General features: G+C 43.6%; 1 protein-coding gene across 4 annotated transcripts in view; it reads right to left on the bottom strand.

Moving 5' to 3' along the window:
• Nucleotides 1-3,612: 3,612 nt before the first annotated feature.
• NIPAL3 (NIPA like domain containing 3) overlaps nucleotides 3,613-16,676 on the bottom strand; it is a 30,976-nt gene continuing 17,912 nt past the window's right edge. For 3 of the 4 annotated variants that reach the window (XM_083511862.1, XM_083511863.1, XM_083511861.1), the window contains 7 exons: nucleotides 16,443-16,588; nucleotides 14,902-14,998; nucleotides 13,481-13,616; nucleotides 11,945-12,033; nucleotides 11,132-11,195; nucleotides 9,984-10,078; nucleotides 3,613-8,306 (listed from right to left, as the gene is read on the bottom strand). In XM_083511862.1, the coding sequence (XP_083367988.1) occupies nucleotides 8,107-8,306; nucleotides 9,984-10,078; nucleotides 11,132-11,195; nucleotides 11,945-12,033; nucleotides 13,481-13,616; nucleotides 14,902-14,998; nucleotides 16,443-16,588 (827 nt within the window). In that variant the 3' untranslated portion in view covers nucleotides 3,613-8,106. The remainder of the gene's footprint in view (nucleotides 8,307-9,983; nucleotides 10,079-11,131; nucleotides 11,196-11,944; nucleotides 12,034-13,480; nucleotides 13,617-14,901; nucleotides 14,999-16,442; nucleotides 16,589-16,676) is intronic. The other variant, XM_083511864.1, reaches the window with a different exon arrangement.

The following is a 16,676-nucleotide window of genomic DNA, read 5'->3' as shown; positions in this document are numbered from 1 at the left end:
CGGTACGTATTTTGGTGTTTTTATATTGTGAGCTGTCCTGTGAACCTTGGATGAAGGGCTGTATAGAAATTTAATAAATAACAACAACAGAATGTCCCTCACTACAGGCATAGCTACAGGAAGGCCACTGGTACAGTGGGCCAGAGGTATATTTCTTATTGAAAATGGCTCCTGCTTTGCTGCTGCTACTCTGCAGCACACATGGAAATTGATAGAACAAGTGTTTCATCAGAAGAATGTGTTCTAGCCCAGATAACACATGTAGTGCCCTTTGGTTTGGCCACCCTTAGCTGGAGTTCATCATGGCAGCAACAGCTTTGCTGCAGTGAAAGCCTCCAATTTTGATGGCTTTAAAAGAGGATTGGACAAATTCGTGGAAGAGAAGGCTACCAGTGGTTACTAGCCATGATGGCTATGCTCTGCCTCCACTGCGAGAGGCAGAATCCTTCTGAATACCCAATGCTGGAAACTACAGGAAGGGAGAGTGTTCTTGAACTTGGGTCCTGTTTGCAGGTTTCCAACAGGCAACTGGTTGGTTACTCTGAGAACCAGGTCTAGTGCTTATAAAAACTGACACAACAATAAATTCTGAGTGAGGTACTACAGGATGCTTTATTTTTGCTGCAGCAAACAAGCTTCTTCTTTAGCTGTTGCTACTATGGGACGAGCTAGTAACACCTCTTCAGACATATAAAATATTATCCTTGTTCATTTTTCTCACAGTAACCCTGCGACATAGCTGCACACACAAGCACACAGTTGTGCTGAGGAAGTGGCTTGGGTGGAGTAGTGCAGGCTGCACTACCTAATCCTGCCCAACACCCACATTTCAAAGCAACCCAAACTGGCAAAACTAGCATGCCTGCAAAATTGCTAAATGGAGCATCTCTAGACAAGTTTCCCAGAAGCTTGGCTGACTCTTGTGTTGGAGATGAAAGGTTAGTTAGTACCAAAGATGACTGATGCATCTCCAGGAGAAGGGAGTTCCACAATCTAGGTGCTACCACAGAGAAGGCACTTTCCTGGGTCACTACACAATGGGAAACACTCCTTTGTGGGGCCATGAGAAGGGTATCCCCTGCTGATCCTATTCCCTCCTCCTCCTCCTCCTCCTCTTCATCTGGTTCTTTCCTCCAGTCAACTTGGCCTGTTTGTCCCTTATATAAAGCTTTCAGTTATGTTGTGCACTGCCAGCCTATTGTTACTTTCCCAGGGGCACCAATTTTCAGACTAATTGCAAGAGGAGGTTAAGAGAGTTCCATTTTACCCACTCCAAAATGGTAATGCCTGTTCATGCAGGAGAATCACTGCACTTATCATCCTGAAATTTGGCAGGCTTCATCCCCTCAGACAGGGCACCCATATCTGCAAATTGCTTCAATTCTGGCAGAAAATAATAAAGTTAGAGACTATTCACTTATTTCATTTTCAGATGTTCCCTGTATGAAAGTTGGCAAATATTGGTAGCATTTGGGCCCCAAGACATTCAGAGTTTTAAATATTAATAAATAATAATGCCACCAGCGGGTCCCAGGGCAGGTTACAACAATTCAGAATGAAAAACAGGTAAAACAGATTATAGTCGCAGGAATAGGGCAGACTGTGAAAACAAACATCTTAAGTGCCAGGGTAAATAGGTGTGCTTTCAGCATTTGCCAAAAGCTCTATAGCAAAAGTACCAAGCACATCTATGTGGGGAGAGAGTTGGGCCAGCGTCACCCTGAACTTCTGAGGGTGGAAGAACTATCAAGAGTTAGCTGGCTTGCAGCAGAGCGCAAGCTGCTTCTTTTTTGGTCTCACACTCTTGTACATGCACAAGAGCTCAGAACAAAAAAAAGGAGCATCCTAATTTGGGTGTTGGAGGGTATGTCCAAAAGAGGCTGCAGCTGGCAAACTAGCCACAGTTGGATGTAGACACTCCTAGCCACTGAGGCCACCTGGACCACAAATAACAGCATTGGATCTAGGGGTACCCCCAAGCAATGAACTGCTGCCTCCAAGGGACTGCAACCCCAAATAGAGCAGGCTGTCTTCCCACCTTGTGGACTTGATAACTTGAAACACATAACACCTGTCTTCAGGATTCCGCTTCAGTTTGCTGGTTCACATCCAGCCCATCATTGCCCCTAAACCAGTCTAGCACCTCAGCCGCATCTCTCGATTCCTCTGAATGACATGCTCTTATTCATTCAAATGGCATGTTTGCCTAGATGTGAACTATTTCAAACAGCAACAATTTCTTCCTTAATCCCTGTATTTTTCCATATACATCAAGCTTTCTACCATCATTAACCAAGTGCTCTCCTATTTAGGGACGGATGGCTTCCTTTGTCCCCCCCCCCCCAATGACTGGTAATTCAGTGCCCAGATACAATGAATGAAAAAATGTTCTCAGGTCCAGTTTCTGTTTACTTCCCTGGAATAAAATCCATATGGCCAGTGTTAATTATGTTGGCAAGCGCTTCACTGGCAGCACGCTGAGCCAACGATCAGCCTGATTACATAAATATATTAGTTGGAAGGCTTCAAATTTTTATTATTTCAAAGACCAGGAAGGTGAACATTATGCAGGCTTTCGTTTAAAAGGTTTCCTCTTGTCAAGCATGCACAGGCCAAGCCTCTTGTGAAGTCATTAACCTTTTCTTATTAACATACGTGGGCTGCAACTCAGCTTGCATTCCCCCCGCCAACCTAAAATTACATTTTAATTTCATCCTAGAAGGGCTGAACAACATATTACTAAAGTTACCAAACCTGTGGTTGCCAAGACACTGTGAATGAAAAGAGCAGTAATTGCAAAAGGAGCCAGTGGTGAGAGAAGGGGATGCCTAACAATTCCTGCCAATTCCCTCATGCAGATATCTCCAGAGTCCCCCCCCCCCCCAAGCAGCAGTATGTTGCTGCTGTTATAGTTGATTTATTGTTGTTGTTGTTGTTTAGTCGTTTAGTCATGTCCGACTCTTCATGACCCCATGGACCAGAGCACGCCAGGCACTTCTGTCTTCCACTGCCCCCCGCAGTTTGGTCAAACTCATGCTTGTAGCTTCAAGAACACTGTCCAACCATCTCATCCTCTGTCGTCCCCTTCTCCTTGTGCCCTCAATATTTCCCAGCATCAGGGTCTTTTCCAGGGAGTCTTCTCTTCTCATGAGGTGGCCAAAGTATTGGAGCCTCAGCTTCACGATCTGTCCTTCCAGTGAGCACTCAGGGCTAATTTCCTTAAGAATGGATGCGTTTGATCTTCTTGCAGTCCATGGAACTCTCAAGAGTCTCCTCCAGCACCATCATTCAAAAGCATCAATTCTTCGGCGATCAGCCTTCTTTATGGTCCAGCTCTCACTTCCATACATCACTACTGGGAAAATCATAGCTTTTACTATATGGATCTTTGTTGGCAAGGTGATGTCTCTACTTTTTAAGATGCTGTCTAGGTTTGTCATTGCTTTCCTCCCAAGAAGCAGGCGTCTTTTAATTTTGTGGCTGCTGTCACCATCTGCAGTGATCATGGAGCCCAAGAAAGTAATTAACTACATTCTAAACCACTGTCACAAGGTGATTCACACATAAAATAATTAAAAACAGTTAATAACACAAAAAAGGCAAAAGATGCTGTTGTCTTACTTTCAGTGTACCATAAAGCTCAGTTTATTTACACAGCACTATTGTGAAAACATTGACAGTACATCCAGCCAACATCAGATTTGATGGTGTAGAAATAAGAATGATAAAAGAGCTATGCAGTGAAGCCACAATCCTGAAAATAAAATCTGATGTAGATCAACCTTACCCTACCTGGTGACCTCCAGATGTTTTAGATTGCAACTCCTATAAGACCCAGCCAGCAAGCCTAGCTTAGATATTCCTAAACAATCCAAGCTAATAGAAGCTCCTTGCCTAATCCAGAGTAGACACCATTGATGGATTTGACAGTCAGCCACTGTTCTCTACTGGGGATATTGGAGTTGTGCCCAAGGAGAGGTCTGGCTATGTGTGATGGGCTTCTCTTTCTTCTGCTCATTTAGACAAACGGGGCAGGGGCATGGGGGACAGAATACAAGGGAAACCATCTGGACCTCTAATGCTGACCAGACCAAAGTGCTGTCCAGCATAGATAGGGGTTTAAATACTACCTGACTCCTGTGTTTGAGAACTTTGAACCATGGAGAAATCCAAAGCACCAAAAGAGGCGCTTCAAATAATGTCACCCTCTTGCCTCAAGAAGCTGAAGTTATCTATCTTTTTTTACGGATACAGTGTTCTGCTGACCATGGATATTCTACCCATGGAATTGGTTGGTTTCCAGTGACACTACACAAGACGCCTTAGTATTTTCAGCATTATAGCAATGAAGCATCCTACGTTGGCATATAGGGAGCCACCTTAGACTGAGTCAGACCATTAGCCCAACTAGCTCAGTATTGCCAACACTGACTGTCAGGATTTCAGACAGGAGTCTCTCGTAGTCCTACCTGGTGAGGCATGCAAAACAGATGCTCTACCTTTGAACTGTATTATGCTTCCCCACGTGCACTGAAAAAGCCACACCCGGGTTGAAAAGCCTCCACGACAAAAGACAAGAGGTATCTCTTTGTACCGTGGAAAACAACATTTAGTAACCAGAAGAGAGTGGAGGTGAAGTCAACCTGCCAAGACCCAAGCCTCTAAGATAACTATTTCACCCTGCTGCCAGTGATGTGTTTGAAAGGAACTTTTGTTTCAAGGGAACTGTCCTAACTTGGAAATGAAAAAGAATTATGGTCTAGTGCATAATCATCCCTGCCCATTGGCCATGAAGGCTGGGGCTGATGGGAGCTGTAGTTTAGCGACATCTGGAGGGCCAGGTTACCTATACCTGGTCTAGTGAGATGCTGCTCCTTCCCCAAAACAGGTCCAGAAGCAGACTTCAGCATAGTGATGGGTGTGCATGATGGTCAGGCCTAAACATTGGTCAAGACACCTGATTATGTGACAGGATGAGAGGGCTGGCAAAGAAAATGAGGTTCTGAGAACATGCAGGCTGTTCTATAACCAAAAGGGTATTGCTTATGTTGATGAATATGTTTTGGGCTTGTTTTGAAAACACATTGTACTATGAGATAAAGAAGCATGCTAGTCTGTTTTTTTTCTATATAAGCTTGGGATTCTCTGCTTGGGGCAGAGCAGCTTGTAACACTCTGGTGTCAGGCTGCTTCTCCTTGCATGCTTGAAATAAAGGAGCCCCAGGCTGTGTCCTGATTCAAATACAACATGTGGCTATTTTTCCACAACAATATAAAAAAAAACAACCCTTTTGATCAGAACAGCAGCACCGAGGGAGAGAGGTGCACTAACCTTTTCACCCTGCAGTGTTGTCTTTATTCAAAATCCTATCCTACAGTTCCTATTAGTGGTTGCTTGGGGAGGGGGGAAGATGCTGGCAATAGTGCAGGATTGAAAGGGTTAAACACACTTTTATCCTTGATTGGCCACTGCTTTAAATAAAAGTGAAGGCCCCCACAGTTGCTTTTAAGTACATGTGTGTCGGGATGTGTGTGTGTGTGTGTGTCTGTCATGTCTATTTTTGGCTTAGAGGTTTTCCTGTTCTAAAAAGGCACTCTCTCTTCCCAGAGCTAAAAAAAAAAAGTAAATAGTTTCTATTCAATAAATTAACACTTAAGAAACCATTAAAAAAGCATCAAGTGTAGCCAGCCAACAGAGAGGGTCATATTCTTCTGCTTGGGGCTTGAACCCAAACAATAAATAACAGAGGTTCAGTACCCTGTGGTTGGAACAGGCAGTTTTGAGAACACAGATGTCATTTTGTGGTTAAATCACACAGATTTAACCACATGCTTGTACAATTGGAAAACAACCTCTTTCATTTATAATGGAAAGGCAAAAAGGAAATTAAAAGGCCCATTCGTCCCCTACACTACCTCACCTCCTCTGCTACGTAGCTCTTTTAATGAGCAAAACATTTTGCATAGTAGATAAATGAATGAAGCAGACCTTATGGGGTTTCCCCCAAGATGGTGGTTCCAGGTCAACATTCACCAATTACTCAATAAGATTTACGTCCCTGAATTATTAGTCTAATAATAATGCCATTCCGCCTGAAGTGTACAGTGCATCATGGAAAATGCAAAGCATGCTGCAGATAAAAAGATGGTTCCCCACCTCCAGACTTAACTGAAAAGTTTAAAGCAAGTGTGCAAAGATTAAACACCCCATGGTTAGCATCAACCACTTTTTACGTGACGGGTTTGTTTTCATGCAGATCACATATTTTTAAAAGTGAATATATTAAAACAGCCTAAAAGGCAGAGAGAGGTAAAAACAACCAGCATTGCTGAAGTTGCTTGAATGCTGAAACAAGTGTCCAACTGGTTTCTGGTTCCAGACCTACATCTAAGACATTCTGGTTTACTCCTCTGGATGCATTCCTATCACAAAAAGACCCAGAGTTGACAGCCAACAACCTAAAAGGCAGCATTATGGTATGAGCAACAGAAACAGTCAACCTCAGTCACTGACTCAGTCAGTGATTCACAGCATACATCTCCTCCAAAGCTAAAATCAGTGGAAGTTGTATACTATATCCCAACTCAGGTGATGAACAATGGGGTGGGGAGTTATCATGAATAAGTGTGCAGGAAAAGATGGAGGGAACAAAAAGGATCACTAATAAGGCCTCATCTTGATTTAGAACAGCAGACAAGAACCTGAGGTCCTCCAGATGTTGCTGGTCTAAAACTCACACCATCCCTGGTCACACTGGTTGAGACTGATGTTCAAGTCCATCAACATCTGGAGGACCACAGGTTCTCCGTTCCTGGATCTAGAATTAACTACTGCCAAGTTAGTGTGTGGTCCTGGAGTTTCTGCAAATTTATTCAAAGTGCTTCATATACGCACTCACACACAAATCCATTTTCATAACTCTTTAAGGTGGCGATTAACTTAGCCCATTCATTACCACAGGACCAAGTGCAAATAACTTTTTCATGATAAGGGCCATAGAGCTCTGATGTATGAAGGGTCCAGAAAGCAACAGCAACCTGTAACTTGGATGGGGGGGGAGGAGGGGAGTTAGTACTTAGATTTTATTTCTGCCATTTTGGAATGAAGCCCCATGTAAATACTTTCTGCAAATAATAAAAAAGCAAACAAACCATGTACACAATAGCAACACAATGAGCAACTTTCCATCCCAGCCCACTCCCCGTTGAGCTAACTTTTCTATTGGCAGCCCTTACCCCCACACAAGGGGAGCAATCAAAATGCAATCTCTGACCCACAATATGAATCGACACAACTGAAATTATACATTTGTAGGGAAGGTCTAAATTGCTGTCCTGCAAGATAAATAGCAGAAAGCCAGTTGCATGCTGTGTGTTTGTGGGCCGTTGTTGGGACTCTCTATCTTATCTGACATCTTCAAATGTTTGGCTAGTTTTCTCCTTAAGGTACAAGGCAGCAGCCAGGTAGCATGAGCAGGTCTAATTAAAACAGGAATTGACATGTGTAAGCTTTGGTTCATATTAAAAATATTCTGGGTTGTATCCAATGCTAGTGATACTCAGAGTGGAAGAACTGAAATAAATGGACAACTTTGGTCTATTAAGTTCAATGAGTCCATGCTGAGTAAAACTTAAGCTGGACACAACCATATGTTGTATGTGGTGGGGAAGGTGCACGAACCCAAAGCTCTGCTTGAGACCCATACAACCCACATACTGAGTCGTGTTATGTGACCATAAAGGGAATTTTATCAGGAAAACAGAGTCTAAACTCACCCTTTAGTTCCTGCTGTTTGACCAGCAATATTACAGCCACCAGAATATCTTGAGTTCCTTTTGACGTAGCTATACATCCTGTTACAGTTTAGCTTAGCGAGGCCGATGCAGCTGCTTGCGTCCTGCAACAATCAACTTAGCTTTCATATTACACGGGTAGGGGACCCTTAAGTACAGTTCAGTTTTTAAAGTTGTCATTCCATACACACTTAATCCATAAATAAACTGACTTTTTTGTTGTTGTTGACTTAGTGGTGCTTAAAAAGAAGAAGGGATGAATAAATAAGAGGACCACACTTGGAGGCATTATGCCAGTCCCTTACAAGGGCTTTCACTCCCCTTTGTCATGCTCCATGACCCGGTAGGGAGGCACAGATGACCCCCTCGAACCATGTTCCTCCTGCACTATCGGCAACGTAGCAGGTGCGTAGATCTCAGAGATGGCGTCGTTGTTCTCCAGGGCACCATAGGAAAATGACGTTTTGAGCTCAGGCTGAACTGCTGTTCCGTTGTCATGCAAATTCTGCATGCCTAGAGACAAGAAGGGGAGGGAAAATATTTCATTTGAAAGGGGCTTTTTTTTGAGGGGGTGAGGGACTATAAACTGCTTTCTTTCCCACTTATGAACATAATCATACGAAGCTGGTTTATATTAAATCAGAACACAGCCTAGTGCTACATCCTCTGACCAGCAGCGGCTGTCTAGGGCCTTAGGTTGGCGTCTTTTCCAGCCTTACCACCCAAGGTCCTTTTCACTTGGCAACTGACAGGAATTGAACTTGGGATCTTTTGCATAGTAAGACACTAAATAATAAATAAAGGGCTTTATTTACGGAAGGGTTGGGGAACCCGTGATCCTCCAGATATTGTTGGGCTAGAATTCCCACCATCCATTGATTTTTGGCCATGGTAGCTGGGGATGATGGGAGCTGGAGTTCGGTAACATCTGAAGGGCCAAAGCTTCTCAATCCCTGATTTATGTGAGGCAACTCCCTACAAGTGTCTCCATAATCATTCTATGGCTGTTACTTATGTCAAGGGACACCAGAGAGGTTAAGGAGGAAGCTTTGCTTCAAAACATATAAAGAGTCAGAGGCAGTTGGCAAAGTACTTATAAAGAATTGTGAAAGAATTAAAATAAGCAGATATTCCTCTCTTTAAGCAATATTTATCGTAAGTTGTTACTTAATAAGTAATAAGTAAATGTCAAGACCACAAACAACTGAAAACTGAAAACCCTCTTCCTAGGCCAGGGGTGCCTGAGCTGCGGCCAGCCAAGATGATGTTGGACTCCAACTCCCATCATCCCTGACCACTGGCCATGCTGGTGGGGCTGATGGGAGTTAAGAGTCCACAGCAAATGGAGAACCACAGGTTACTCAGACCTATTCTAGGCAAATTGGATGGCTCAGCCACCACCAAGAGGGACACCATTAGGAGAGAGAGGGCAAGGCTCTGGCTGGCTGGCTGGCTGACTCCAGCTACAAAAGCTGAGACTGCTGAATAGAATATAGTGGAACCTCGGGTTGCGAATGTGATCCATGCGGGAGGCACGTTCGCAACCCGCAGCATCGCATCTGCACATGTGCAGGTCGCAATTTGGCGCTTCTGCACATGCGCAAAGAGCAATTTAGAGCTTCTGTGCATGTGCAAGCACCGAAACCAGGAATAACCCGTTCCGGTACTTCCGGGTTCGGCATGGTGCGCAACCCAAAAACGTGCAACCTGAAGCGTCTGTAACCCGAGGTACCACTGTATTGGAGTGGGGTAGTATTTGGGGGAGAGGGTATTGTTTGGGGGCCGTTGCTGTTGTTGCTTTTTTTTTGTATCTTTATTTTTGACAGTATGATTTATGTGGAAATTGTTCAGTCTGGTTGTGTTCTTTTTGATGTTTTGCATATTGTTTGACTACTTTTGTTATGTTTGTAGTTACACAATTTTTTAATATGTTGTAAGCCGACTCAAGCATAACTTTAACTTTGGAAAGGCGGCATACAAGTAAAATGATTGATTGATAATTGTCCAGAAAACAGGCCCAATAAAACCAGTTCTGGGGATTTTTGAAGGGAAGCCATGGCTATTTAAAGTGATAGAATACTGCTTTAAATATGTAATGCAGCTGGGGCCAGACAGGCAGATGACATTTTGAAAAATGTGTAACTATTAACTTGCTCATGAAAAGAAAGAATTATTATTTTTTGGCCTTACTTGGCATAGCATCCATGGAGATGTACGGTTCGAAAAAGATTGATTTCCTCTTGTTTCTAGTGATCAAGAAGACACCTAAAAATGCAATGAGGCACCTGGGTAGGGGGTGGGGGGAATAAGAGAATACAATTGCTTTGTGAAATAACAGAAGGAGCAAAGAAGCTGACAGCAAAGGAATTTAAACAACAACTTGATCTCATGTTAGCCGGTTATTTCTTAAAAAGGCTGAAAAAGCTGTTTTCCTACTGACCAATGCAGTTCATGAGGCAAAGCAATACTGTAAACAGTTCTGGAAAAGAGCTCACTGGTATAACATTGTGCTATGCAAGCGCTATTTGTAGACTGCACTAAATAAAACGAGTTCCTGCAGCAAGATTGTAATTCTGCAGCCTGCTTTGAGGATGAAACTGTACAATCATTGGCTATATGTTATTGTTTTCAAACGTTTTTCGATCTTGATATTTTAAAATGTTTTCACTTTATTTTAAATTGTATTACTACTTTATTGTTTGCTGCCCTGGGCAACTTTGGGAGAATGGGTGGGGTAAAAATAAAAATAAAAATCTTAACCACCACCACCATAAAATTGCTTGTATACATAGCAACTGGGACACCACTTTGTCTATGGCAGAACTAATGAAAGGAGCCCAGAGCACCATTAACCCAGGTATCTTTTCAGGATTAGCTTAAATGCCAAGGCCTGCCTGCTCAGGATGGAGACAAAGTGCAGGGAGAACTGTGGCTTACCACCTGCTTGCCTGCCTTTCTTGGCTTATAACATCTGCCAAGACGGGACAGAACGGTTTGGGTCAGGAGGTAATAGAGAGAAAGAGAAGTCCCTTCTGCCTTGAGAGGGAGAGAGAGAGACTGCTCATAAAAGAAAACTCTCTCTGGATCGTGAGAACTGACAACCTGCTGGTCTTTAATAATGTCACATTACATGTGTGATAGCTGGGGTTGTAGTCCAAAAGGTCTGGAGGGCACCAGGACAGCAAAGTCTGGACTAAGGCAGCTACTAAGGCTTTGAGGTGCTAAGAATTGGGAATTCCCGTCTGCCCCGCCCAGATTATGTAAAATGAAACGATGAAGCAAAAGTTCCCAAAATAATAGCACACTGCACTACCCCTAAATCAATACCGTAAACTTACCCCAAGGCAAACATGCATATATGAAGTATGTCTTCTCCAATGAAGTCCAAGTAGAAGATTGCACCTGACCCAGGAGGCAGGGGGAAATGGAAACATGACATACAGCATCTTCAAACACAAATTTGTTGCCAATTGCTAGACAAAAGCTAATCATCTGTTATTTCATTTTATATTACGCATGGGAAGCAACTGGGAGTTGTAGTAGTTCCAAAGACCTGGAGGGCAATAGTTGGCCAAAGGCCGAGTTATACCTTCACTCCTGGCATCTGGTACAGTCATCCCTTATTACCCTTGTTTATCCCTTCCCTTCACTACTGGCAAACTTTAGAATCAGTTCCTTGAGACAGAGATCCTTGGCTTGTTTTCAGAAAGTATACTGAATGTGTCACATAAAACATTATCTCTTTCCAAGAATGAGCTTCTGAATGCAAACTACACTCTGGGCATGAACCTAAGTGGCACATAGGAAGCTGCCTTATACACAGAGTCAGACCTTTGGATCCATCTGGCTCAGTACTGTTTGCACTCATTGGCAGCAGATCTCCAGGGCTTCAATGGGGTCTCTCTCAGCCCTACCTGGAGATGCTGGGGATTGAATTTGGACCTTCTGCGTGCTCTACCCATTGAGCTATGGCCCTTCCCAGTGAAACTATGCTATGCTGTAATCCAGCCTTTGCCAACCTGGTGCCCTCCAGATGTTTGGGACGGCAACTCCCACCAGCCATTATTTTCTTAGGAGCCCATCTCAGGCCACAGAAATTGGTTGACCTGCTCCAGCCACCAGTTTATGTTATTTTTCCTTATTTCTTTTACCTGCAGTAATTGATATTGCAGTGGACAAGATGTATCCTATGCTGGCAATCTGTGATGCATCGTACAGCTGTGTTGCTTGTGTTAAAAACCTACGATCAAGAAGTAGAATTAATAATTAAACAGGCATGCAATCAATCAATCAATCAATCAATCAATCAATCAATCAGTTTAAGGAGTGTGTTGTTAAAAACATTAAGTATTTAAATATAACAAAAGCAGGGGGTCAGACTGATAGGTACATCAGCCATATCCCCTAGCAACTAGTATAGAGGTAGACTGCCTCTGAAGCTGGAAGTTCCATTCATCAGCTATGGCTAAAACAGCCATCAATATGATTTTATATTGCATTCTTCTGTCCAATTTCTTTTAAAAAGCTATCTAAGCCAGTGGTCATCACCAAGTCTCCATTTGTTATTACATGTTTGCACCACCACCCGCCAAGGAGCTCAGAGTGGAAGACATGTGCTTCACCACCACACCTTATATCTTGTAATTTACATTAGGTTCAGATAATCACCCAGGGCATTTTACAGCCAAGCGGAGATTTGAATCCAGGTGTCTATGGTTAGGTATCCAGCTAATATTTATACGTACAGCTCAAAAGAGGCTGACCTAATCATAACAATCATTGATTCCTTTTAGTCTCCATTAAAGCAGACACTGTATACATCTGAAAACCTTATGAATTATTCCACATCAGTTACAGAATGAAGGGTGGGTAATAATAACAACAATAAAATAAAATAAAATAAAATAAAATAAAATAAAATAAAAATAATTCCTGGGGCACACTTTACCTCCAGCTTACCAGCTTATAAAATTTTCCTTCTACAGCAGGGTTTGAGGAATGTGTGGCTCTCCAGATGTTGCTAGACTACAGTTTCCATCATCCCTGACCACTGATGATGCTGGCTGGGGCTGATGGGAGTTGAAGTCCAACATCTGGAGGGCTAAAGACTCCCCAACGCTGCTCTATAGTTTCCCACCTTGATTGCTTTCCCCTTCAGTCTGCACTAACCCATCCTCAAATGCTTTTTCTTTTCTTAACAGACACAGATCAGGCTTGGTAAGCTATCTATGCCTTGGTAGCTAAGAACAAAAACTTGACGTCCTGGGGCAGCAGGTCTTAGATCACCAGATGCTAAGAAACGATGACGGAGGTTGGCTGTCTAGTTGGTCACTCTCGGCAGCCAGAGTGTCAGAATGGGTGGTTGTTTGGTCTGACCCAAAAGGGCAATTTTTCTGCACTGCAGCACATTGACTGTAAGCAACGGGAAGGCGTTCCTCAAATGTATCCTTAAAATGTCACAAGGTACTTTGCAGAAGAGGAAAAGCAGCTAACAGCTACTAAAAGGCCCACTGCCAGTAATAACAACGAACAATACAATTACCTAGCTTTCCCCCCTGGGGCTGCTCTTTAATGTATTATTCATTTTAATTAAATTTCAATTATGCTGACATTCAGTTGTACGCTACAGCTGGAAAATAAGGTTGCTCTTAGAAAAAGGGAGAGGAAGGAAGCTCCGAGCCACTTACGTTGCCTGAAAGGATGCTGTTGCCACCATGCAAATCACCATGATGTAGAAAATGGGGTAGCCCAGCTGGAGGTTCCCTCGTATCGAAACCACCACCATGCCTGCCACTGCCTTCACTGTGATGACTGTCATAGAACCTAAAACATATTTAAGACAACAACCCTCCCATCACTAGAGAACAAGGAAAATGACAGTCACAGGAAGCAAAACGTCCAATAGTAATGAGTTCCACAAGTCCCAACGATGGGAACATTAGAGTCCTGCTGGATGAGGCCAGCGACCCATCTAGGCCAGCATCCTGTTCTCACAGTGGCCAGCCAGAGGGACGCAGGTGGCGCTATGGTCTAAACCACTGAGCCTCTTGAGCTTGCTGATCAGAAGGTCAGTGGTGCGACAGGGTGAGCTCCCGTTGCTCCGTCCCAGCTTATGCCAACCTAGCAGTTTGAAAGCGCACCAGTGCAAGTAGATAAATAGGTACTGCTGTGGCGGGAAGGTAAACAGCGTTTCCATGTGCTCTGGCTTCTGTCACAGTGTTCCACTGCACCAGAAGCAGTTTAGTCATGCTGCCCACATGACCTGGAAAGCTGTCTGTGGACAAACGCTGGCTCCCTCAGCCTAAAATCGAGTCCTTTTACGTTCTTTGGTCCTTTTACATTCTTGGGAAGCCTGCAAACAGGACCCGAGCACAACTGCACTCTCCCCACTTGCCATTCCCAGCAACTGGTATTCAGAGGCATAAGGCCTCTGGCAGTAGAGGTCAAACATAGTCCTTGTCCTCCATGAATGCGTCTAGTCTTCTTTTAAAGCCATTCAAGTTGGTGGCTATCCCTATCTCTTGTGAGAGCAAATTCTACCATTTGACTACAGTCCCATCTGCACTATGCATTTAAAGCAGTACCATACCACTTTAAACTGGCATGGCTTCCCCCAGAGAATCCTGGGAAGTGTAGTTTGTTAAGAGTGCTGAGAGTTGTTAAGAGACCTCTATTCCCCTCACAGAGCTACAATTCCCAGAGTTCACCAAGAAGGACCGACTGTGAAAGCAGCTCTGACAATTGTAGCTAGGGGGGGGGGGATAAGGGTCTCCAAACAAACAAACAAAGGCTGTTTTTTGTTTGTTTGCCTTACAACAGCAGGGATACTGGAATAAAAATACACAGAACTATGCTGCATTAGGGCTGCTTTCATAATTCATGAATTTCAATTCCGATATGGGCAGCGGGCATTGTTTTGTTTTTGGTAATATGTGCACCTTACGCTGGGACCCATTAGGAAAAAGGGTGGTATAAAAGTTTTGACAAACAAGCTAGGCAGCTAACTAACCACAGGCCTACTCTGACTCAATAGACACAGTGGTTGGAAGATTAAGCCAAGTGCTTGAAACTTCAATGTTGTGTGAACATACGCATGTGTGAAGCTTACCCAGGAGTGCTGCCAACAGAAGAATCACCACAATATAGTTAGCTTTCCTCTCTTTGTAGAAATACAACAGCAGGCAGAAAATGATGATCTCTACCAGCTAAGAGAAAGAAGAAGAAAAAGACGATGCAGAAATAAATATGGGCTTTAAAAACAAACAAGTCAACACACACTTTATTTTTGTAAGAACTGGAGAGGTGACTCCATTTGGGAAATGGAAAAAGAATGGGCAACAGCTGTTTCATTTCGCAGCAACCTGGGAATTTTGTTTTTTCCCTCCAATTTCCATCTTACCCTGGCGGCACATAGAAACAGGTAGGTAGCCGTGTTGGTCTGATGCAGTTGAAATATATATATATAAAATAATAAATTGTCCAGTAGCACCTTAGAGACCAACTAAGTTTGTTTTTGGTATAAGCTTTCGTGTGCATGCACACTTCTTCAGATACCAAAGGGGTTGGTATCTGAAGAAGTGAACATGCACACAAAAGCTTATACCAAGAACAAACTTAATTGGTCTCTAAGGTGCTACTGGACAATTTATTTATTTTTTAAAATATTTTGGCACATAGAAAGTTACAGTGTTTTACATAGCACAAAGGTATGCATTTTGTCCTCTTTCATTTATATCCTGCCTTTCTTCTGTTATGGAACCTGAGGCAGCGTACATGTGCTTCCCAGATGGTCACCCATCCAACCAGACCTCAGACCTGCTTCTCTTTAGTAAGGTGGTAGCCTTATGCAATGTGAATATGCCCTCCCTGGGATTTACCTCTTCCCCAGGCACATGCTCTGCCATTTTCAGTCTTTATGAATGTAAAGGGAGCCCTGATAGACCAGAGCCAAGTTTCATCTGGCCTGGCATCCTGTTTCAAGCAACAATGAGAAGCTCACAAGCAGGTGCATGATGGAGCTCTTAATTCACCTAGGATAGCAACAAAGCCACCTGCCATTTGTCTCCAGCATCCAGCCCCAATATGCTGTTCCTTCCACCCTCCTCTACACTGTTGCAGGGGATCTCTGTCCCCACCTCAACCCACATTCCTCTGCTTAAGAAGTAGCCAATGTGGTATGCTTTCCAAATGTTGCTAGACTACAACTCCCAGAACTCCTAACCAGTGGCCATGCTGGTAGGGGCTGGTGGAACCTGATGTCCAACAGTATCTAGAGGGAACCACATGGGCATCTTATGATGTTCCAGCTGTGAAAATGGAGCAGAAGAGGTTGGGATGACACACCCTTTGGGCCTCAGCTCAGAGACAGCTTGCTAGTGTAGGATAAAAACCTAGGGAAATAAAATCTTTCAAGTCATTGCCAGTAAAGGGTCTTGGATTCTCCAAAATTTAAGGATGCCAGTTTCAGAAAGTGTGGGCAGCTGTAAAGAGACCCATAACCCCTTTTCTATATCCAAACCTGCATGGGTTTCCCTGTAAAAAAAACAACCATGGGCAACGTTTTTCCTTAAAACCCCAAACCAGGCAAGCAGATTCTTGGATGTAGGCAAAGCACCCCAGATAGTATCACTCCAAGACTGGCCTCCTTACCATATATAAGAGAAACGGCCAGCTGACCAAGTGCTTAGTGATGTTCTCTCCTGTCATGGTCTCATGACTGTTAGGCCCGAAGGTTATCAGCAGGTATGTCCCGACAATAGCCAAGCCACAGCCTACGAAGGACAAAACATAGCGCCCTTTGGCAGGAGGAAGGGAGGAGAAGCTGTGTTAGTGGGTTAGTTCAGAGGCCTGTGGCTGTTTGGACGACATACACAAGACAAGGAC

This window comes from Podarcis liolepis (assembly GCF_965112155.1).
Source record: "Podarcis liolepis genome assembly, chromosome: 7".
Lineage (NCBI taxonomy): Eukaryota > Metazoa > Chordata > Lepidosauria > Squamata > Lacertidae > Podarcis > Podarcis liolepis.
The sequence above is the reverse complement of the archived record's forward strand: the minus strand, read 5'-3'. Positions and strand labels throughout refer to the sequence as shown.